Source organism: Schistocerca cancellata, chromosome 3 (assembly GCF_023864275.1).
Source record: "Schistocerca cancellata isolate TAMUIC-IGC-003103 chromosome 3, iqSchCanc2.1, whole genome shotgun sequence".
In the NCBI taxonomy this organism is placed as follows: domain Eukaryota; kingdom Metazoa; phylum Arthropoda; class Insecta; order Orthoptera; family Acrididae; genus Schistocerca; species Schistocerca cancellata.
Genome location: NC_064628.1, coordinates 856,193,058 through 856,219,034, shown reverse-complemented (window position 1 = coordinate 856,219,034; position 25,977 = coordinate 856,193,058). Strand labels below are relative to the sequence as shown.

Below are 25,977 nucleotides of genomic sequence, written 5' to 3'. Positions count from 1 at the left end.
CAAAATACATCATTAAAGAACATAACAGTACAGATAATATTTGTAGTACAGGCTTTACAACAGAATAGAAATAAACATATACATCAATGTTACAGGAATTATGACATAAGTAAAGACATAAAAGATCAGAATAACTTTTGAAACATCAACTTTACACGTGAGCATTAAAACAAAACAGAATTAATGAAGTCTAACATCTTTACAAAGTAAATAACATATTATTAATGCAAATTATATTTGAGGATAACAGTATTCCTCATCATAGTGAATGTAGCTTAGTATTAGAAGAAGAAAAAATTCTATGAAACTACACAGAGACAGGAAGAAAACAAATACACAAGGGTACACAAACACATAGTGGGATAACACAAAAGGAAAGGACAGGGTTTGTTTTCAGTGTAACATTTGGTACTGCAGTCCAACCCAAAACTTCATTCCATAGATCATTCCTCTTATTTCGATATTTGCTCCAGCCAAAAAAAAATCCTATCCAAGCATGCTTTCTGTATTTTTCTCATATAACCTCTCAGTGCATTTCTTCAAATTCATCGCAACTCATTCTCTTATAGGATACCCCCTCTTAAGCTAACTTAAATCTACTGAGCTCAGATGCTAAACTAAGGGACGAGGCAATGCAGCAGCACAAAACAATTAATACAAACAGCGTATGACAAAAAATCCAAATTGGCAAAGCAATTGCAATATTACATCTAATATAAGGCACTGTGCAGCAAACAAGAAAAATAAATCAGTAGTAAAACTAGCTTAACAGAGTAATACAAAGTGAAATTTAGTAGCACTATACCTGGCACACAGCAGCAGCATATGTAATAACTTATATCTAAACATGACATAGCTCAAGCAGAAAAAGACATTACACTAAAGACAATAATGCAGACAAGGGAAATGTATATTCACATCTTAATGTCTATGTAAATTAAGTGGTGCACCACAAATTATTCTACAAAAGAAATTACCAAGTAGTTGAAAAGAAAACTCCGTATGCAATTCCTGTGAAGGGAAACGTCTTTTTATGCTCCTTCGTTTTTTTGAATAGATCATAAAATTATTTACTGGATCTGTAGGCATAAAATTTTTATATTAGTACATCTATTAAATTTTATTTTAACCAATGCTGCTGCAGCAAAATGCTAAACAAAATGAGTAAATAAATACATAAAGCAAGCTATATGGCATTTCTCTCAACTAGCAAGACAATAGCCGTGAAATGTTTCTCATCGTTTCATTAGGCATTTTAGTAAATATCATAAATTAATATCTCCACAGTATAATCATATGTTTTCAAGTTTGAGCGTGTCGTATTTGCGATGCTTTCTACAAAGGAATGTCAATAACGAGGATAAGGGCCTCCCTTTTTTTTTCTACCTTGCCTCTGAAAACGCACACACTAATGGCTTTTTCTCCAGGCGTCTGACGCAGCTGGGTGCCTATGACACATTACGCGCAGGTGGTCACTTAACTTTCTTACGGAAATATTTACAACAGCAGTTTCCGCTACAGTGACAGTCTCATATACAAAATTTCACGGGTCGAGAATTTGCATTGCAAATGTGTAGAAACAAAAACTTATGAATATAACAGTGTCCAAAAAATTTTCGCCGGCATTGTGATACATTCACGCATTTACACACATTTCATAACTCTTAAAGTGAGATTCCTGGTTTTCAACATAATTTTTCACAAACCAGAGTCCCTAACCACTACTCATTATTCCTTACCTTATTCGTTGACACTTCTTCAATATTTCATCATAACAGATATGTAGCATACTCAAATAACTCATATAGCATCAGCTTATTGATCATAAACATACCTCAACAGCATAATACACATCATCACCGTAAAAATAACATCATAACACCTTCGTCAAATCTCAAAAACGCCGTAGCTTTCTGCAATAATTTCAAAACCTAAAGAAAATTCTCTGCTCATTTCAGTAGTGTCTTCTACCTCAAACGTACTTTAAAAATCGTGATCTCATACCAAATATATCACTGAAAGCTCTCATAATATCACAATGGTTCGGAAAAAAATATGAGCAGTTCACGAAGTACGGACAAATACAATTTCATAAGTGTGAAGTTATCCAACTGTGTAATTACGTAAACATCTGTCACTTATGTAGTAAAGTATATGTTTCTCTCTCTCAGTTAAATGATCAGATAGCTGTATAATTTATGTGTTAGAGGAATATGGTACCGATGTGTAAAGTTGTATAAGCAAATACCATATTAGCTAGGGCTGCTTGTGCTTGCAAAACACATGATACACAAAGTAAGCGTAAACCCCCCTGAGGATTAATGTAATAATACCCTCAGGTGTTACAGATTACAGCAATGGAATGAACTGTATCACGGAAAACCTTTGTATCATTGTACTTCAAATATCTTTAAAAATAAATGTTTTAAGTACAAAATTAATCACTCAAATACGTGTCATGTAGCGCTAAATGTGCGTCTTGCTGTAAGATAATCTCTGTGGAAGTGTCTTAGTTATTTTCCTCCGAAAGCTAGGTTCTGCAGAAGCCAATGTACTTACCTTATGATAAACAAAAGTGAAATGCTTTGCGTATAGATATCTTAGTTATTACGGTTATTGTTGTGATGATGAAAGTACTGTGCTGTAACGTATTGTTGTGCTACAGAGAAGGCTGTCTCCTTGTAGCTATACCACAAAAGTTACTACTAAAACATGTTTTACTTTACAGAGGAATTCAGAAAAATTGTGCAGATATAAAACAGATACACCACAAAAGCAACATTGTAAATTGTCACTCATTAGTAACGTCGTGATATAATCGTGTAGCTGTCACATAAACTAACCACTGTGTCATGTGGTATCTCTCAGAAAGTACTTTAATTCAGAATGTATTTTCAAGTAAACCAAAATGTTGCATTAAAATCTCATTAGCAGTACTGGTAAATGTTCTAAGTATGTGAGCCTTATAGTCACTACGTAATCGTGCAACTAACAAGCAAGAATGTACACACACAATAACACTGTGTCATCTGTTTGCAATAACAATGCATTCGTAATTTCTGTTTAAATAAGTTCTCTTGGTTCTTGACTGGATATTTAACTTCAAACATTGTTGCATGGTAACAGTTTCTAAGTCTGACAATGCATACTAGAAATGTGAAGTGAAACGTTTTATAGCAAAGACAAAGTTAAAAAGCAGATTATCTTTCAATAAACGGTTTTACATGAGAAATGTGGTGTAAACCTTTACTCTCTAGTGCGCAGAGATTCGACTTGAATGCAATTATCATGCGGTATTCGTCCGTAAAGAATACTGGAATTATGCTCAAGGTTAGCGTCAATGTTATTTTTCCCTGAGCCAGCAGGCCCAAGTGGCTGCCTGCGGTGCGAGTCTGTCTGTTTCTTTGTTGGCGCGCGTCGTTATTGGGATTAGGAGACCTAACTTCTACAAATTCGCCTTGACGAGAGGGCTCTGATCAGTTTCAATCCCGCCAGTTCTGATGCAATTCAGGTCTGTCGTTACGATCATATCGTCTGTCGTCATGTCGGTAGATTCCATAGTTTCTTGTTTGTCGGTCACGTGGTGGAGAATTTCTCCCTGAATCGTAACTGCACGCTGGACCATTGCATCTGACGTTATTCTGTCTCCCTTGATAATAATAGTTCTGGTTGCCAAATTGTCTGTTTCTATGATTGTCTCTGTCATATTCATTACTATGGAAATGCGATCTTTCTCTGTAACTATTACTCTGCCAGTGGTTGTCATACGGATGGTGTCTGTTTTGGTCACGATTTACGTTGTAAGAATAGGCTTGTCGTGTCCAGTTATTGTTTCTGTCATCACGGAATTGTGACGGATGTGACCTGTAGTGATTGTTTTCCTGTTTTCGCATCCCGCGTCTGTCTATGTCAATTTCTAATCGTTGTAAGAGTCCCTGAAAAGCTTTAATGTCGTCTTTGCAACGCCCTGCTAAAATAATATGTCGTAAATGTTCAGGCAGTTTGATTAAGCAAATGTGGATGAGTTCTGAGGGGCTGTATGGGTTTGACAGGTACTGATTCTTGTGCAACATGTCTTCAAAATATTTCACAAGACTGGAAAATTCAGATTGTTCGAAATGTTTCATCATTATGATGCTATGTTTTACTCGGTCTTGTGTAGCTTGAGACCAATATGCTGAGAGGAACGCATTGTAAAATTCTCCTTCACTGTGACAATCGTGAATGACCGATCGCATTCTTACAGCTGGTTCATTCTCCAAGAAGCCACACATAAATTCTAACCTGTGCTCCAATGACCAGTTGGGAGGAAAACAATGAGAGAATTGATGGAGCCACGCTTGTGGATGAATGTCGTTGCCAGAATTCTTAAATGTTTTAAATTTACGTGTAGTAATGAACAGCTTATAGTCAAAATCATCGTGTCGGCGAGTAGCATATGGGTCATTGTTACGTCGTGTCGGCGGTTCCATCTCAAAATTCGGTGTACCTTGCCAATTTCTTTCATAATTTCCGAAGTGCCCTGAGTTATTATTTTGTGGCTGTTCCATATTTCTATGTCCCTCTTCCCGTATTGGAGCGCGAGTGGCCTCTGAAATACGTAAGTCTTGTATTATCTGTGTCAGCTGATCTTGTACTTCCCGGATTTCTCTTTGGTGTTGCGTATTAATTTGATTCTGATTTTGTTTGAATTTCCTAATTTGTTCGCACTCTTCTGTGTCAGTGATGGCTACAGGTCATGTGTCATTCAGATCATCATCTACCTTTGCAGATAAGTTAGTGAACTGATCCGAAAGTTCGGCTACTTTCTCCGATAGTGTACTTATTTCCTCAGTGTCTTTTCTGAACCAAGTTTCAGAGTGTCCATTTGTGTTGAAATCGTATCTACTGTGTCCTTTAAGTTTTCTTGAGATTTTGCAAGTTGCGTAACCGAATCGGCAGATGCAACTGAGTCAATTTTAGCTTGCAAGGTGTCTTGATTTTCATGAACAATAGTTTGGAGTTCTTTTATGGCTGCTTCGTGATTCTGTAATGCATTTTCATGCCACGAAAAAATAGGTTGAAAATGCTCACAAATTTGTGTTTTTACATCATTACAGACTTTTTGACATTTCGCTTCAATGTTATGTAACTCAGTAGTTAAATCTTCATGTGTTTGTTCAAGCTTATGTTCCACTGAGTCTAACTTTTGAAGCTTTTGTTCCATTGTGTCTAACTTTTGAAGATTTTGTTCGATTGTGTCTAACTGTTGCTGTGTTTGTCTCTGGTGTTGTTCCATTGTGTCTAACTTTTGAAGCTTTTGCTGTTTTTGTCTCTGATTTAGTTCCATTGTGCCTAACTTTTGAAGCCTTTGCTGTGTTTGTCTCTGATTTTGTTCCATTTGTACATTAGCTGTAATAACAATGCATTAGTGTCTGGAATCTGTTCCTCTACGCTTTTCGGCAGTGCATTTGCACCGGCAACATTCACATTTTGACAAGTAGAAAATGTGTCTTGACTCATTTGAGAAAACGGTGAGGACGCAAAACCTGAATCTACAGTATTTGCAAAATTGTGTCCTGTCATTTCGGATTCCTGAGGCGAGCTGTTGCCAAGCGATCGATCGATAATGCTTCCCTGTTCACTAATTGTTTCACTGCCTACGCCATTGTTTGCCGCCCGCTCCATTTCCCTATGCACAATTACCAAATTACTACTTCGAATGTCTGTTAATTCATTACACAGTGGTGTTGATAAGCTATGCTCGTCATCACTATTATTTCTCAGTTTACTTTGGAGCCTAGTGTTACGTTTTTCACACGCCATTATTGTCACAATATTTCACACGACAACACAGAAAAACACAATTTAAAGAGCAAAAATAGGGGAACACATTAACATAGCACTGAAAATAATATCTAGTTAATTGCAAGCGCAGCTGCGAAATACTTGGTGCAAATCTACATGCATGCCACAACTGTTTTACTGTACAACAATGAAAGACTGCAACTACAAAGGAGATTCTCTCTACAATTACACACTAGCAATAAACAAAATCTACACTAATTACACAAACTACAAGAAAAAATCAGAAGATTCCAGTGAGGTATCCTCGGCTAAGGGTCGACATATGAAACGTCCCCTTTGAACATTTATACAAGACTGTGCTTAAATTGACACACAACTGACTTTCAAAAATCCCTACAAAAGAATGGCCCTGAGTAACATTAACCTATACCTTTCACAAATCACTTACCTCACAAAAATCTTCGTTACTCGAACTACTGCAATACGGCGAGCGCCACTACTGCCAGCTAAATAAAAGATTCAAACTACGGAAGGCACTAACTACTGATAGGCATAGTTAGCAAATGAAAGATTTTAATAGAGAACAAACAATGTATTTACCTTAATAATCATAATATATATGCCATCCAGTCTTACAAATTTCAAATCTCCGCCATTTCTCTCCCCACATCCACCACTGCTGGCGGCTCACCTCCAACTGCGCAACGCTACGCGCTGTTCACATCCAGCTGCCCAACACTACAATGTCAGACAACAATGCAAACTACCCACAGACTGCGCACAGCACAGCCAGTGATTTTTCATACAGAGCGCTACGTGGCGTAACCAATAAGAAAACCTAAAAGCCATGTAAATGAATTTAAGTATTAAATTATTAAACATAAAATACATGTGAGCAACAGCATGCTGTTACACTTTCAGTAAATTAATATATCCTCCTGTAGCTCCTAGAAGTCCCTGAGCAGGGCTCAAACCATTCAGTGCAGCCGATATCTTTCACACAATCGACAGAATTAAAACCGAGCCTTTTCCATTAGATACGTAATCGTGTACTAAAATTCACAATTTACAGAGCATGGACCTCAGCCATAACAACTAATGACAATGGAGACAACTTCTGCAATTAAACATAAGAATACTAGTCAAGACTTAGATTTATCTAGGATGAGGTAAATAACATATAAATACACATCGGTCTACTGCTACTACTTCCACTAGACAGCGACCACACAAGCTACCCACACTCTACACCAAAAGACCGACACAAATATCTTAAACAATCTAATATATTAACACACACAATTGATTCTGTAGTTTGAAGAAGGGAACTAATCAAAAATATCGTTTTGTGAGTAAATACAAAAAAAAAACTTTCGCCTGTTCTTAATTCTAATTTTGTCTTAACCAAACAGTTATATGAGATTCTTTACATTAGACTCCTATATCAGAACCTTAGGACGATGAATTGTTCTGAAGGAGGAGTCACAATATCAAAAACCGAGAATTTGTTCCCTTCTTCAAACTGATTATGAATTAAGCACTAAAACTTCATATTACAACATCAGAATCAGTTACATTTTCACAAATCATTTAAAAAAATACGACACATGCAAGAAACATCTATACTTCTCACAGGCTTTGAAAGCCTTATCTGAAGACCATCAATGGGCTTCATTTTCTCTCGCAGTAGGTGTAGTTGGTCACATCAACACCGCCTCGCAAAGTGGCCAGTTCTCATATGGAATGTATGTAACTATCTTGGGTTCATGTTGTACCTTCATACCCTGTATCGGGATTTTTTCACTGCACACGGTTCTGATGGAATGTGGGGCATTCTGCATTGTTCTCTTGGGGCAAAGAAAATATTTTTCACCAAAATATCAGGCAACGCAGATACAGTTAATTAACCCCTGCGGAAGGAATATTGTAACTGCCTGAACTTGTAAATCGAAAATGGGGACTTTTACAGGAACTTGGTTGATTATTTGTGGAATTAAGGCCACTGATTGTTGAAATCCAGTGTATTTTCTTCAGAGATTTGAGTAATATTACATCTTATTTTCCTGGTGAATTGAATTACATAAGTGTATTATGGTGGTATTTAAATTCTGTGTAGTCGTTTGATTTTCCTTTCCGCAATCCCAAAATTGCGATTACCTCTAAGAAAGGGGTGCCCTCGCTTTGGGAGGTACTAACGTATCACATTTTTGTGAATCGACCAGTAGCGACGAATGCAAGGAGAAAGCGCACTGAAGTGGTGTTACAGATTTGACCTTATCAGATGCCACTGAGAATATGAAGTTCTTTAATCTCAGGGTTCATATTGTTTATTTGCAACAGCAGCGTGCTACATACTTAGTCAGGAAATGTGGCCTACAACAAAAACCATGGCATCGCATTAGAAACTCCGAACAAACACGATTTTGAAACATGTAGCTTAGCTACTACATCAATAACTGTCATTCATTTGCTTTTATGACGGATGTGTAAACTCAGACGTTCCAGATTAAACACAAAACAATACCGTGATGCACTGAAAACGCGATGTATTAAGCAACTGAACAGCAGGTAGGACCACCAGCGCAGAGGTTGAACGAATTCGGAACTGCAATACATTCCGTTCTTTAAACTGACGAGTATTTTCCAAGTCTGATTAAGCCGGCGGATGATTGGCTTTTGTTCCTCCGTTTTCATATCTCACTTATAGCTCACAATGTGCGCCTATATGCTAACACAGTTTTGGTAAAACAAAACAAACCAAAATCGATTTTCCTGCACTTGGTTTCTTCTTTAAACTATCTGTTCAATTGAACATTCGCATAGAACAAATACGAAGATGAATTCTTTGTACAATTGTGCCAACAACTGATTTAACCCCGCTGTGTAGTCTAAACAAAAGCATTCTCGACGAAATAAAATTGGTTGAGTTGACAGCGTGTAGTTTAAGAAAGTTAACTTCTCTCACTGACTGTGCACACCTGCACGCTGCACGTTACATCAGCTACCACGCAGAATGCTGTTGCTGGCAAGCACACCCAAGGCACCAATCGCACAAAACACAGTGCACCGTGTCAGTCTTAAAACCATCAGGGAGCACCTGTCAGCAGGAAATTCACTCAGGCAGTACATCAGCTTCTCGAGGATCTTGCATTTGGCTCTGCCAAGAACTCATTCGTTTGTCTCAGTGCAACTTCTGACTGGCTCCAGCAGTGCCTCCTTTTGACGCATTACTTCAGGAGCAGTGGCTGGCTGCGCGGGACAGAACGAGGTGTGCCGCAAATTGCAAAATTCCCAGTGCAAAGCACACTCTCTCAGATACTAACAAATATCTATAGAAATTAAACTGGAAACATAATTTTTGCAGAGATGACAGAATCAGAAACATTAAGTCTTACTCTGGCATGTACACTATATGATCAAAAGTATCCAGACACCCCCAGAAACGTACGTTTTTCATATTAGGTCCATTGTGCTGCCACCTACTGCCAGGTACTCCATATCAGCGACCTCAGTAGTCATTAGACATGCTGAGAGAGCAGAATTGGGTGCTCCTCAGAACTCACGGAATTCGAGCGTGGTCAGGTGGTTGGGTGTCACTTGTGTCGTACGTCTGTAAGCGAGATTTCTACACTCCTAAAAATACCTACGTCCACTGTTTCAGACGTGATAGGCAAGTGGAAACGTCAAGGGACACGTACAGCACAAAAGTGTACAGGCCGACCTCGTCTGTTGACTGACAGAGACCGCCGACAACTGAAGACGATCATAATGCGTAATAGGCAGACATCTATCCAGACCGCCACACAGAAATTCCAAACTGCATCAGGATCCACTGCACGTACTATGACAGTTAGGTGGGAGGTGAGAAAACCTGCATTTCATGGTCGAGCGCCTGCTCATAAGCCACACATCACGCCGCTAAGGGCCAAACGACGCATCGCTTGGTGTAAGGAGCGTAAACATTGGAGTACTGAACACTGGAAAAACGTTGTGTGGAGTTACAAATCATGTCACACAAAGTGGCGATCCGATGGCAGGGTGCGGGTATGGCGAATTCCCGGTGAACGTCATCTGCCAGCGTGTGTAGTACCAACAGTAAAATTCGGAGGCGGTGGTGTTATGGTGTGGTCGTGTTTCTCATGGAAGGGGCTAGCACCCCCTGTTTTGCGTGGCACTATCACAGCACAGGCCTACATTGACGTTTTAAGCACCTTCTCGCTCCCCACAGTGTTAGAGCAATTCGGGGATGACGATTGCATCTTTCAGCACGATCGAGCACCTGTTCCTAATGTACGGCTGTGACGGAGTGGTTACATGACAGTAACATCCCTGTAATGGACTGGCCTGAACAGAGTCCTGACCTGAATCCTATAGAACACCCTTGGGATGTTTTGGTACGCCGACTTCGTGCCAGTGCACTGACGTCGATGCCTCTCCTCAGTGCAGCACTCCGTGAAGAATGGGCTGCCATTCCTCAAGAAACCACCCAGCACCTGATTGAACGTATTCCTGCGAGAGTGGAAGCTGTCATCTAGGTCAACACCATATTGAATTCCAGAATTACCGATGGAGGGCGCCACGAACTCGTATGTCATTTTGAGCCAGGTGTCCGGATACTTTTCATCACATAGTGTATACCGTGTGTCTCTCCTAGCAGTTGTCAGGCACATTTTCTCCGTTGTTTCGTCAGACATCTGCACTGTCGTTTCTGCAGTGCGTAGCTGGAGTCAGTACCCCTCATCACGTTTTTCATGCGATGCCCAGTCTCGACGGAAAGTATCGGCTTGTTTCCCCTTTAGAAACAAAATGATTTATTAGCGGAATTTTACGTGCTCATTCAATAAGGGGGTCCCTGATTCGTCTAGTTCAATAGTTGTTTTATGTATATGTATTTAAAAGGGTCAGTAAAACTTGAAGAATAACCATTACTCGAGCAGTGGCAGGACTGGCCTGGCGTGTGCTGACTGCTCCTGCCAATCATGCAGTGGTGCTCAGTCGGTGCCGTAGTACCGGTTATTGTTTGTGTTTTACTAAACTCGTTAATAAATATCAATAAAAATATAGCACTAGACCAGTGGTTCCCAACCTTTTCTAGACCACTACCGCCAAGTGCAATCAGACAATAGCTAGTACCCCGCCCTCACCCCCTCCCACCCCCTGCCCTGCCCTGCCGTTTGTTACCGCCGCCATTCCTCCACATTACCATCTTTAGCACCTAACTACTAAACTGTAGAATGAAAGACTTTTCTTGAAACACATTTATTTTCAAAATGACGAAAGATGAATGATACTTGGTTTGTGTGTGTGTGTGTGTGTGTGTGTGTGTGTGTGTGTGTGTGTGTGTGTGTGAATGGGGGGGGGGGACTAGGGAGGGAAGGGAAGATGTTAGAATGAATGACGAAGGAGTTCGTGGTGCATGGCAAGTGTTACCCACAACTCCTTCTCAGATACGAAAGCTAACTACCTACAGTGAGGGCAGACACTTGTTACAAGGCACAATTCCCTGGCATTATTACTGTCCATTGTACAATTCCTTGACGTGCACACTGCAGATCCATTTCAAATCAACCAAGTTAAAATGTGTGCACTGTTGTTACTGTTCGATTGATTGCTGCGCTCCTACTTCGGAATGGTCGGAAATTGGAAGACTTCAGACTGTTCATGATTTGCGTCGGACTTCAGACACTAACAGTAATGCGCTGGCGATTAAAATTCCTACACTACGAAGATGACGTGCTACAGAAGCAAAATTTAACCGACAGGAAGAAGATGCTACGATATGCAAATGATTAGCTTTTCAGAGCATTCACACAAGGTTAGCGCCGGTGGCGACACCTACAACGTGCTGACATGAGTTGACCGGCGTTGCCTAGTGACACGTTGTTGTGAAACCTCGTGTAAGGAGGAGAAATGCGTATCATCACGTTTCCGACTTTGATAAAGGTCGGATTGTAGCCTATCGCGATTGCGGATTATCGTATCGCGACATTGCTGCTCGCCTTGGTCGAGATCCAATGACTGTTAGCAGAATATGGAATCGGTGGGTTCAGGAGGGTAATACGGAACAGCGTGCTGGATCCCAACGGCCTCGTATCACTAGCAGTCGAGATGGCAGGCATCTTATCGGCATGGCTGTAACGGATCGTGCAGTCACGTCTCGATCTCTGAGTCAACAGATAGTGACGTTTGCAAGACAACAACCATCTGCACGAACAGTTCGACGACGTTTGCAGCAGAATGGACTATCAGCTCGGAGACCATGCCTGCGATGGTGTACTCAACGACGAACCTGGCTGCACCAATGGCAAAACGTCATTTTTTCGGATGAATCCAGGTTCTGTTTACAGGAGCATGATGGTCACATCCGTGTTTGGCGACATCGCGGTGAACGCACTTTGGAAGCGTGTATTCGTCATCGCCATACTGGCGTATCATCCGGCGTGATGGTAGGGGGTGCCATTGGTTACTCGTCTGTCACCTCTTGTTCACATTGACGGCACTTTGAACGGTTACGTTACATTTCAGATGTGTTACGCCCCGTAGCTCTACCCTTCATTCGATCCCTGCGAAACCTTACACTTCAGTAGGATAATGCACGACCGCATGTAGCAGGTCCTGTACAGGCCTTGCTGGATACAGAAAATGTTCGACTTCTGCCCTGGCCAGCACATTCTCCAGATCTCTCACCAATTGAAAACGTCTGGTCAATGGTGGCCGAGCAACTGGCTCGTCACAATACGCTAGTCAGTACTCTTGATGAACAGTGTTATCGTGTTGAAGCTGCATGGGCAGCTGTACTTCTACACACCATCCAAGCTCTGTTTGACTCAATGCCCAGGCGTATCAAGACCTTTATTACGGCCGGAGGTGGTTGTTCTGGGTACTGATTTCTCAGGATCTATTCACCCAAATTGCATGACCATGTAATCACATGTCAGTTCTAGTTTAATACATTTTTGCAATGAATATCCGTTTATCATATGCATTTTTTCTTGTTGTAGCAATTTTAATGGCCAGTAGTGTAGTTGTAATACCAATAATAATAATAGCAATAATAACAGCGATTGTGGAATTACTGCTGTTATATCCTGTCAATTATTTCTTTTATGTCTTTGGAAGAGAGTAATGGTGCAGTTTCTGAACTACTGCAGGTCCTATCTATAGCTTCGAGAAGACGTTTTCTTCAGATAATTAGCATTTGTTACGTGTATGTCTCGCTTTTATCATCAGCGATGTACGGGACAGAGCGCAACGTATGTGTGTATTGGTCTATGTGAGGAACCTGTACCCTCCACCGTATTAATGCAGCTAATTGAGAAACAATAATTATTGATAATTTATATAGTCAGTATTACATTCTTTCAAAATTTGTGATAATAGTAATAATATTTTGCAAATGTTCACGCGAGGTAGCCGCGTATTCTGAGGCGCCTTGTGACGGTCTGCGCGGCTGCCCCCGTCGGAGTTTCGAGTCCTCCCTAGGGCATTGATGTGTGCGTGTAAGTTAGTTTACGTTAGATTAAGTAGTGTGTAAGCCTAGGGACCGATGACCTCAGCAGTTTGTTTCCATAAGACCTTACCACGAACTTCAAAAACTTTTGAAAATGATTTAGTTTCATGACTGAAACAGAATCGAATCGTTTTAAAAAATTTCATTTAGAAAATTTCATTTCAAATTTAGAAAATTTTATTTCAATTTCAAATAGTTACGAGGAGGTGGGTTACAATAGATTTTTGTTTATAACGGATTTGATGGTGAAATACTGTTAATGAAGGTGGATTTGATAGTAATTATTATAAGGAACTAGGCAAAATTGATTTCCGCCTGTTTATCAAAAACATGTCCTCTGGAAAATACTTTGAGGTGTGGCCTGCTCACTGAGCAGATTTTTAAAGAGCCGTGGTATTTTGACCGTGCAAAGGTAGCATAATCATTAGTCTCTTAATTAGTGGCTGGAATGAATGGCTTGACGAGAAATCAACTGTCTCTTAATATATTTTTGAATTTAACTTTTGAGTCAAAAGGCTTAAATTCTTCTTTAGGACGAGAAGACCCTATAGAGCTTAACATTTTACTTTTATATAGTTTTTTTTGTGTTTCTATATTTAATGATGATGTTTTGTTGGGGTGACATGAAGACTAAATAAACTCTTCATTCTTATATCATTTATTTTTGTTTGTTGTTTTGATCCATAATTTATGATCATAAGGTTAAGTTACCTTAGGGATAACAGCGTAATTGTTTTTAAGAGCTCATATCGACGAAGCAGATTGCGACCTCGATGTTGGATTAAGAAAAATGTTGGGTGCAGGAGCCCAGTGATTAGGTCTGTTCGACCTTTAAATTCTTACAAGATCTGAGTTCAGACCGGCGTGAGCCGGGTCGGTTTCTATCCTAAGATTATTAATCCATATTAGTACGAAAGGACCATATGGTTGAAATATTTTATTATATTGATTAATATTAATTAATTTACTATTTTGACAGATTAATGTGTTGAATTTAGAATTCATTTATGTAGATTTTTTCTACAAATAGTATTGATACTTTATGATTTATTTATGTTTATTTTGAATTTTCTTTTATTAGTTATTTGTGTTTTAATTAATGATGCTTTTTTAACTTTATTAGACCGTAAGGTTTTAGGTTATATTCAAATTCGAAAGGGTCCAAATAAAGTAGGATTTGTAGGAATTCCACAACCCTTTAGTGATGCTATTAAGTTAATTTGTAAGGAGCAGCCAATTCCTATTATATCTAATTATTTACTTTATTATTTTTCTCCTGTTTTTAATTTAATAATTTCTTTGGCTGTCTAAGTAATTTTCCCTTACTTAACGTATATATGTTCTTTTTCTTGTGGATTTTTGTTTTTTTTATGTTGTACTAGATTAGGTGTTTATACCGTTATAATTGCTGGTTGGTCTTCTAATTCAAATTATTCTTTATTAGGTTCTCTTCGATCTGTTGCTCAAACAATTTCATATGAAGTTAGTTTGGCTTTAATTTTATTATCTTTAATTACTTTAATTGGTTGCTTTAACATGTTTGATTTTATAAATTATCAGCTTTATTGTTGATTTATTATTATTATTTCTTTTCCTTTAGCCTTAGCTTGTTTTGCTTCTTGTGTAGCTGAAACTAACCGTACTCCTTTTGACTTTGCCGAGGGTGAATCTGAAAATTTAGAAAATTTCATTTTAGAAAATTTCATTCATGGATCTGCTCTATAGAATGGGTACTTGAAATTACGCTTTAAGTATCATTTTGTTTTAAATGGGAAACAAAAACCGACACTTTTTGTCGACACTGGCATGAAAGGCGCGATGAGTGCTATTTGTTTTGAGTTGACCCCTGCTAAACAATGAAAAAATGATATTGGTGATACCTGCTTTCCCGGCCGTTTTGTTAGTTTACGAGACCAGAGCCGCTACTTCTCAACCAAGTAGCACCTCAGTTTGCCTCACAAGGGCTGCGTGCACCCCGCTTGCCAACAGCACTACGCAGTGCTTATCTTCAGTGATCTGACGGGAAAAGGTATTACCATTGCGGCAAGGCCGTTGGCCCTGCACTGGTTTTCAGTCGCTTGAAATATGTCTCCTATTGGTCAAAGAACAGTATGAATTATCAATGATATGCCCTATTTGTGTGTGTGTGTGTGTGTGTTTGTGTGTGTGTGTGTGTGTGTGTGCGTGCAGAAATTACAGGAATGCCTTCAGTTGGAAACTGATCAGTAAATGTAACAGACCTATTTGTGTTCCAATTTGATTCTCGCCTCCACGTCCTTTGTGCACTCCTCTTGTTGTTTGATTCCAACCTTTTGCCCCAGATCACAGGCTCCGCTCCACCACATGAACCAAAATGGTAATGGTATTCACTGGATCTCACTGACGTATCGTTAAAAACCCCACATATTTCTGTATGTATAATTTCCTATTCTTGAAAATACATTAGAAATTAAACATTTTAAAATGTGTTTCCACGTTTCATTTCTGGTTCAGGAGAGAGTTGGTGGTGTTTTGAAAGGCAATGAATTTGTATACCGGTAATTGTTTTGAAGGCAAATTACCGAACAACATTACTCCCCGCCTTTGAGTAAGGACTACCACATTTAGCACATTTGACACATTGTCATTCCCTTACGGTCTTCATTGTACTGGTAGATAGGACAGCTTGGCTGTGGAAGTGGAAGGGTAGCCCACAACAGACAACAGTATTCACAATTACAACCACCCAAGCTTTAATGATCTTCCAGCAATAAAGGCTCTTAAATCTCAGTTAAGCAGAGACATAAACTTGGTTACAAACATATGTTAACCTTCAACCAGTGAATATCCCCAATAAAGAATTAGCAATCAATAAAACGTAGATAAAGGACTGCTTTACAAGAACGCTTAAATTAAGTAAAATCATGAAAGCTGAGTTACAAATTTTATGTTAAGCTTCAACAGGTGAATAACCACAATAAAGAATTCTCGTTTAAATAAAACAGATAGGAAAATGCCTTACCAAAATGCTTGAATTGTGTAAAATCATGAAAAGCTTAGTTACAACTTTTCTCACAGACTACTTAGGAATTTACAGCAAATAAACAAACCTGATCTGTTTAACCAGAAGGTAACTGCCAAGTCCAAGCGGCCGAAGCCACTCAGAGCGGACGACTGCCCCAACGCTGGTCATCAACCGGCTTCGTCACGGCCCAGTGGCTACCGTGTTAAAACAGACTAACGTTTCGGTAAGCGACCGACTGCAACACAGGAGTAACAGTGACTGAAAGTCGGCGTACGCCTTACGAAACACGGCACACCCTGAAGCGGGAGCTGGCACAGCTGACTAGCGGCCATACAACCGCGAGCAAGCAAATCTCCCGCCGCCCGTACTAACGCGGGAAATGATTGCGAGCGACAAGACGCCACCCGCAAAGCAGCAACCGTGCCTACCTCTCGACCACAGGATGTGCCCTGTCTATGGTAATACAATTTCTAGCACACAGGAAACGATTTAATAATGGCATTAGTTCAACGCAAGATCAGTTAACAGTTAGGTGCAGTAAAGATTTACCAACGGATTTACCTTCAAACCAACTTCCGGACCACAGGCGGAAATTAGTAAACTTGGCATAACTTTTCACCAAACCGATAAACAAGAAATCAAATTAAACAGCTGCCAAATTACTGTCAGGATACACAAGCCCTTCAAGACCTTGCTATCTTACTCACAGTTATCATTAACGGCGAAACATACACAAATGAATGACAAGAAATTCACCATTGAAAGCAAAAAAACAACACACCACAAAGGTTAAACTAATTAATTTGCAGACGAGCCAGTCACTGAAAGCTCAGTTCCACAAGATTAGGACTAACCTCACTCGGCATCAATACATTTGTGTGCGTGATAACTAGGTTGCCCAAACAGGACTCCAAAGCCCAAAACAACAGGTCACACGTTAGCTGTCTTGTTCTCGGATACTAGGCACCACCGGGCTAAGGCAATCGCGACGAAAAAAAATCTGTGAAATTACAGCTGCTTGCAGCAAAACAAATGAGTCAGGGTGCATGAACGTAAAGCACAAGCCACTGTTCCAGCCGGAGCGTAACCTTTTCAATGCACACACGGACAGAACAACACACGTGGGCATAAAGGGAGCAGCAGATGCGTACCAAACAAACTATACTGCGCCAAAATACGACCCAAGTCGCGTCGACAAACCGGAGCGCTGCTCCCGGAGCTGGGGTCTGTTCGCTGGACTGCCGCAACTCTCTGTCCCCCGGAAAGCGATGCTGACTGCCGCCTTGCTCAACGCTCCCTTCTCGGCCGTGCACAACAACTCTTCTCTTGTGGCCTCAGAGTGCGGCCGCAATGTCCGTTCTCCCCTGCTGTCCGCCCCAGACCCCCGTACTCGCCCTCACTCCCTCGTTAGGACCCGCTCCGACAGGAGGCGCTCGCGATCGCACATAGTGCGAACCTCGACCAGAGGAGTAATCGATAGCGTCTTGCGCCCGACAGCCGCGCCACGGCTCATTCACATTATCATTCGCTTACAGTTCTAGGAACTTGTACATGAAGACCATATTTGTGCAAAGTAAACAACAACATATTAAAGCAGCAATAGATTCATGAATGAAACAATGTGGATTTTCACCATTTCAATTATGTTTTAATCCTGTAGAAAAATATTTATTTTCCATCACAGACCACTTCTTCATTTCTCACTCAGTGCCTCACAAAAGAAGTGAAGCAACGAAGAGGAACGAGGAAACGAACTGAAAATTCATGAGTTGAGGGCTTTGTGAACTTACTGCAGTGACTAAAAAACCGAGTCAAATTTTCAAAAATCCTGGAAGTGTTAACCCATTTAGCAGTATGGCGTTGCGCGCGCTCAGTCCTGGATGCATGCATTGGTTCTATTGCCGTTGTATCCGAGGCAAGCTGACCTACATGTGTTGTAACTCGTCCTCTATCTCCTGGCCTGCCTTGGGGATGGATGTATGTGATGTCCTTAGGTTAGTTAGGTTTAAGTAGTTCTAAGTTCTAGGGGACTGATGACCTCAGACGTTAAGTCCCATAGTGCTCAGAGCCATTTGAACCATTTATCTCCTGGATTCTGGCACGAGGACAGAGTTGACATCCAAGCTTGCCCAACGTGTGTTCTGTCAGGCGGAGATTGGGTATCTCGTTGGCCATGGGAGTACCTCATCAACATGCTGGTGCTTCACTTTGTCAGAAAATTAGGCAAATTTAACGTACTAGTAGTTTAATTCGTAACTGTCCTTTTCCACGTAAAGTCTTTCACTGTTTAGTCCACATAGTAGGACTGATTGGTGTCTTCCAAAAGAGGTTCCTTACACTCTAGTCCTATCAGTAGAAAACAGCTGTGGAATGAATCCAGTGCACCTCACGAAACACAGGGGAGCGAACGAGCATCAGTAAACGATAATTCTCTCTGGTGTCCTGTGGCTGATTCTAGTTTTTTGACAGGCAATACAACAGTGTGCAAACCAAATTTCTCAAACGGTTTCTGGATTTTGCCCTAGATTACTAGTTGTATCCAGTGCTATAGTTTTCAGATTATGTTGTAAAATGCATTAATAATGAGGTTCTACGTATGTTACACAGGGAAGGAGGGACATTCAGCAAGTGCCTGATGTACAACGGAAGCGCCCTGGACGGTGCTTCCGAGGTGCCCTGCCAGCACGGCTGGGAGTACGACGACACGTGGTACACTCAGACGGTGCCGTCAGAGATGAACTGGGTCTGCGACGACATGCACATCGTCAGTGACGTCATGTTCTATCCACAGAACATTGGAGCAGTCCTGGGACTGCTGTTAGGCTACATGGGTGACATGTAATTAAAAAAATATTTCTGTTCTTATTACCTTTGTATTTTCTGTTACCATTTGGTGTTAAAGGATATGAACAATCCCTATCTGTCAGTACAAGAATGGGTAGTGGCACTGCAATCGCCAGTACACCAGAGCGCTATTTATGACTGAGGGGAGCAGCGACCCATTTGGAGGGCTGGCATTCGCAGAGTTGAAAGCTCACAAACAACCAGCAGAAGTGAAACTTCCTGGCAGATTAAAACTGTGTGCCGGACCGAGACTCGAACTCTGGACCTTTGCCTTCCGGGGGCAAGTGCTCTACCCACTGAACTACCCAAGCACGACTCACGCCCCGTCCTCACAGCTATACTTAAGCCACTACCTCGTCTCCTACCTTCCAAACTTTACAGAAGCTCTCCTGTGAATCTTGCAGAACTAGCACTCCTGAAAGAAAGGATATTGAGGAGACATGGCTTTGCCACAGCCTGGGTGGATGTGCTTGAGTGTAAATCTCATTCTGGAAACGTCCCCCATGCTGTGGCTAAGGCATGTCTCCGCAATTTCCTTTCTTTTAGGAGTGATAGTTCTGCAAGGATCGCAGGAGAGCTTCTGTAAAGTTTGGAAGGTAGGAGACGAGGTACTGGCAGAAGTAAAGCTGTGAGGACGAGGCGTGAGTCATGCTAGGGTGGCTCAGTTGGTAGAGCACTTGCCCGCAAAAGGCAAAGGTCCCGAGTTCGAGTCTCGCTCCGGCACACAGTTTTAATCTGCCAGGAAGTTTCATATCGGCGCACACTCTGCTGCAGAGTGAAAATCTCATTCTAGAACCAGCAGAAGTGGTCACCAGCTCTTCATGCAACCATGTGGCGGTAGGAATAATGCACAGTACGTCCATGAAATGCAGTTTACGTGTATGGAGGAACCTTTACTTGAAGGAAAACGACTTCCTGCAAAGGAGAAGTTGATTCCGAGAGGTCAGGCTGAAGCAGGTCTAATCTGAAAAATCGCCCCAGTTGTCTCGCAAATGTTTTATGAGTGCGTGCATGGCGAGAACAGGGCCCCAGGGTGTCGCGTTATTTCTTCCTAGCCAGTGCTGAAATTTAACTCTCTGACTATACTTTTTCTTCGAATTCTTGTGGAGCAGCCACAATTGTATTTTGTAAATTTCAGTAGCCGCACAACAGCTGCTGAATCAAAAATATTTTTATTGCCTACACGACTGATTTCTGAACACTAAAATTCTGTCATCTGGAGTAAAAAAAAGAAGAACGTTTTACCGATTGAGGTAGTCTTCCCCCTCCCCCTCTTACCCCCTCCTCCCTTCTCCCCCAGCGTTGTCATGGAACGAAAATTTCGGTGACAGAGCATGGGAACTGTTCACGGGATCCTTGGTCACCCATTTGCAATTCAGGTGCAGAACTTTACATTAATGACAAAATTGGAATGGGAGACGACCTCAGTCAGTTTTTTTGTTGTACACCAGACAATGGAATTTTAGAGTTAAGTAGTAAACAACAAAAATATTGTTGATCCAGTAACTGTTGTGTGCATCGTTCAACTTGCAAAATTTTGTATAAAATACATAATTGAACCATCAGAAACTTTTATATTAAACCCAAATATCTTCCAGGTTCAGTCCTGGACCATATTAATGGATACTACAAAAAGATACAAATAATTGTATGTAGTATTCAGAAAATGTTAACTGTTCTTTACAAAGAAGTGCAAAATAACATAAATAGTTACAGGGTTAAATTGGTGTAAGCCACCATATTGCATTAGTCATTACTAAAAATCTGTAGTGCATTCCATCAATGTAGATTTATGACACAGGACTTTTGAAGCAAACACACAAATACTAAATGCACACAGAGCAGTATTGAAGAGAAGATCCGAACCGTAAATTTTACTTTATAAAAGATGTTGATAAGTTCATCAAAGATCTTTAAAAGAAAATTTTTGTTGTATGGTATAAAAATATCTCGATGACATGTTACTTGGTAATGTAGAAGACTGGACTATCTTTGGATAACATATTAGGTATAGTTTCACATGTAAAGAGAAAACGAAGTTTCTATCTCCAGGCATAAGATAACATAGATGTTAGAATGCGAGGTAGGAAACATTTTATAACCCTAATGTTAAACAGTATCGTATTCATTGCATATATGTAATGAAATGCATGAGCATATAAACAAACGTCAATTATATCATAAACGTAATGGAAATCGCACCTGTAACATTAAAACAAGCTAAAATACGGTGCTCTTAAATGGGTTGAAATATCACTCAGTGTTCATATGCATCCAGGTTATAGTAGTACTGTCACATGTCGACTATATTTACAGGAAATCTTCATCTGTTAATGAAGTTACATTACAGTGCGTAACTAGAAGCTTAGTATATCTGTAGTGCTAGTATCATAATGAAGGTGAGGGACTAAATAACAACAGTGTAACCAACCATGTACTCAAATTGGGCTTGAAGGAATATTGACAACATATGTGTATAGTAGTGGTAGCGATGAGTAACATTATTTAAACAATGTAAACCTTAAGATAAAGGCATTAGGAGCTCAATCATTGAGTGTACATTTTGCAAAGCATATAGAAAAAATTCTGCTCATAATCAATTAAAGTGATTGCTAAACAAAATACGTACTTTCATATGTACAAACTTAAACACATTAGCTGGAATGTAGATATCGAGTTACAGATGAATTATCTAAAATATCAATACATATTGGTTATGTACATAACAGTATTTAACAACACAGTTTTAAGTGAAAAGAAATATGTGACCTGTTGTTCATTAAAATGAGAACTACATCTTGGAAGTACAAACGTACTTTAGGTGAGGACAACTTATTGACCAGAAGTACATGTCAAATATAATAAAAGTTGAAAATAGAATTACTGAATGTTTAGCATATTCAGTGTAAAACAGCAGGACAGAAGTTACAAACATTTTATAAATGTTTATAATGAACAATTGTTGTACACAGGATGTGGATAACAAACTATAATATAAGTTATTTGTACTGCAATCGCGTAGTGAAGAATCCTGACAGGGGTATAAGAAAACTGTGTGCAATAAAAGTGTCATTAACATCAAGTGTTGGACTCCAGAACAACTTTTTGGTCAACGTACATTTGGAAAAGATCACGCTTATGTGGCCATAGTGTGGTTTACATACTTTACAGCTACTTCTAGCAGTCGACTGGACCACTTTCATTTGGCTGCTTCACTACGTATTCAGCATTTGTCAGCTGAAATAATTCCTGCCAATTTCACTGTGTTGTTTCAATGACTCTTAACCACGTCACGCAGCGGGTACATCTTTCTCGCCATATTTGGCAGTAAAATATGTTATCTCTGGCGGTCCCCTCTCTGGATGACGTCATCGCTGCCGCGTGCGGGGCGAGCAAGCCGTTTGCGAGTGCGGTATCCCTCGCTTATGGAATGGTGGGCTGCCACTGCCACATCTCGGCTTTGCACTGCACTCATGCGATTTAGCAACGTTAAAGCGGATGAAATGAGGAACTCTCGGGAATTTTATTATGCTGTCCTTCGCGATCTTTATGACTGTGCTCGAGACGTCCCACTGAGAATTATGAATGTCGTTACCTGACGGCGAAACTCCCGTAACTCAAAATACTGCAATTAGATGGTCTTCGTTTGGCTTCCCAGACACGTTCGGTTCTCCAGTATGAGTTGGCGTCTGTGTATGATCTAATTCGGCTTCGAACGTTACCTCCAAGGAAGTGTCTCAGTACCATTCGTTCTGTAGGTGGTAGCGAGTGGTCATCCCAACCAGATATAATGCGTAAACTCTCTCAGTATTTTTCTGATCTCTACTCTGGAGTGGAATATGACGGAATACGGCCTGCTGATTTTACTTCCTCCTTGATAGTCTTGTTACTCCAACTCTCCATGAGGAATTTTTGGCGGTTTTCACCGTGATTACGTTCATGACATTGCAATTCATTCTCCTTCCCGCACACTGCCGGGTTTGAATGTTCTTCCCGAAGAATTTTATGTTCGGATTTGACCTCTGATAGGAGATACGATAACGTATATGGTGCATGAAATGGTGCAAGGGGTCTACATCCCACCCTCCATTAAGATCGGAAGAATTGTTTTAATTACCAAAAAGACGGGACGCTACTCAATTTTAGTCATAAAATAGTCGCACTGGCGATAAACAGCCGTCTGTCGTTTTTGCTCGTTGGCGTGGTCGCGCGTTATCAAAGCTGTCTTTTGGGTCGTACTCGCTTGCTGAATGTCGTGATCTCGACTGCCTCCTCTGTCCTTTTAACGGGAGGTCTACTTTCCATTGATTTTAATCGTGCGAGTGACGGGGTTAGTCAAGTTTTTCTGTAGCAAGTGTTGACAGCTGTTGGATTTAATGATGCTGCACGAAGGACGTTCACGTCTCTAGTTACTGGCATTCAGGCGTCTACTGATGTGAACGGTGGTCTTCCCCCCCCCCCCCCCTCCCCCCATAGAAGTGTGTCGAGGTGTAGTCCGCTATCTATGTCGTTACTCACGCTTCTTCTGAGGCCCATAGCTGCTCGACTGGATGGCAGGTCGTTATTGGGGGAAACGTTTATCGTTCGCGCGTGCGCCGTTGGCTTTATGGTGCTTCTTCCTACTCATGACGACATACCGATGCTCAAGGACTGTAGGATGCATTTTGTCGTCTTACGAGAGCACAGGTTAACGACCGGAGACACTGATTACGCAGTGTGCGGGGATCTGACGCGGTTGAGATTCCATGAGCTTTTGCGGTCGCCCGCCATCGATCGTTGGGTATTGTTATCGATTGTTGTCCGATGAAGATTGGTGGGTTAAACTGGACATCCGTCGCGGACTGGATTCAACGAGCGATCCTTAAACACTCGCGTCGCTCTCTCTCGTTACTTATTTACTTTCAGTCCGTGGGAACTTACGTGTTGTGTAAATCTTATTTTGTTGCCCAAATTTGTGCCTTTCCTGCGATGATGTCCCGAAAGTTACATCGATAATCTAGCACGTTTATCTGGCGAAACGCTATTTTTCGAGTGCGCTATCCGGCTATGGCGCGACCCCTGTTGGAGGGAGGTTTTGGCCTCCCTGATGTTCGGGATGAGGCTTCTGATTTACTTCTTCGGCGCACTACTTTAAAGTGTCTTTGCGTCCCCCAGTGACTTACAGCTCGCCTTTTTGCCTGTCTCCGACCCAAGAGCTTAACCCCGCCAATAGATGTTGGTAGGATAAATAATAAATTAAGGCATATTCGTGAACTTTTTTTTATGTCTGTTACTTGAGGTTCTAGGCGCTTCAGTCTGGAACCGCGCGACCGCTACGGTCGCAGGTTCGAATCCTGCCTAGGGCATGGATGTGTGTGATGACCTTAGGTTAGTTAGGTTTAAGTAGTTCTAGGGGACTGATGATCTCAGATGTTGAGTCCCATAGTGCTCAGAGCCATTTGAACCCAATCTGATCTCTCTGTAAAAATGCTAGTATGCCGCTGGACGTTTCCAAATCACGTTTCCTCTGTGGAGTCCCCATCACCAGACACAGAATGGAAGGTTCTTTGATCCAGTGTCAGCCTACCCCTGTGTTCTCGTGGTACCAAGTCGTTCATAACCTTGTCTCCATCAACGTTCGACTTTTTCATATTGGACTGATGCAGTTGTTGCCATGAAACAAATACGTTTATGTCACCGCTTGGTCGCATTCGAACACAGTTATTGCAGTTCGCTCTGCTGACAATTGGCATTTCTTGCCAGGAGGACGGAAGCGACAATCTCCACTGACATTCTCCTGCGTCCCGATTCAAACTTGTTCCCCAGAACAGAGAACAATACAGTTGTGTGGCATATCGGGCTCTATGTTCATTACGTGATGGGGAGCGGTTATGACCCGGAACCTTGTGCCTTTTTCCAGTATATGGTTTCTGCCCAATGGATAGGTTGCCACACTGCCGTCCACTTTTTGCGAATATGCTGTATCTCGTCATTAGTCGTCAAGAAGTTGGATGATGTGTAGAAATCCTTTACTGTTGGAATGTTTCATTCCTGTTACCTTGTTTTTGGTAAAATTGACAAAAAAAGTGGTGAGTTAACCGGTCGTCGTGGAATTCTCATTGCCGTCCCCTTTCAGATGTATCTTTACACAGTTTATTTCATTTTTGTGGCTCTGTTAGACTTTTTGTTGTTTAAGTAATGGAAAAAAAAGTTGTTGCACGGTAAGACTAAAAATGATACAATTTTTTCTTTTTAAGTGGTGGAAGCCATGTAGGATTTTGTCCCACACTTTTTAGAGTAGCAAGTAATTTCAGATAAATAAAAATAAAAGATAAATAAAGAAATGGCCAGTACTATGTGATAGTCCAGCGCAGTTACAGTCTGGGGGGAGGGAGGCCACGGCCTGCGACCCTTGCCCACCTTGTCTCCACCCAGCCTTAAGTTGACCCTGTGTCCGTTCTTTCTTGCCGTTACAAGCAAAAGAAGAAAAAAAATTAATATTGTCCAAGAACTGTAAGGTAGCAGCGTGTGGTGTGTTCCTGGTTCGCTCCCCACCGGATCCAAAACTTTCAGTATTAACCTTCGCGTTTAATAATAAAAAAAATTAAGAAGGAGACAGAGGTTCGAATCCTGGTCAGGCACAAATTTTCAACTTTTCCCATTCATTTAAATGAATTCTTCCTGACAGCTCATGTCTTTAATTCCTTTGTGTCTTGATTCATAATGGCTGCAGGATAAAAATAACCGAAAGACGAGACACCAGATATAAACTACTGGCCATTAAAATTACTACACCACGAAGACGATGTGCTACAGAGGCGAAATTTAACCGACAGGAAGAAGATGCTGTGAT

At 40.9% G+C, this 25,977-nt stretch overlaps 1 protein-coding gene across 1 annotated transcript in view; it reads left to right on the top strand.

Annotated features, from left to right (window-relative positions):
• The window catches only part of LOC126176610 (solute carrier family 22 member 7-like), a 158,346-nt gene that overhangs the window by 17,703 nt on the left and 114,666 nt on the right, over window positions 1–25,977 (top strand). Inside the window, exons 2-4 of the mRNA XM_049923770.1 lie at window positions 4,095–4,104; window positions 17,378–17,640; window positions 18,909–19,139. Of these exons, the coding sequence (XP_049779727.1) occupies window positions 4,095–4,104; window positions 17,378–17,640; window positions 18,909–19,139 (504 nt within the window). The remainder of the gene's footprint in view (window positions 1–4,094; window positions 4,105–17,377; window positions 17,641–18,908; window positions 19,140–25,977) is intronic.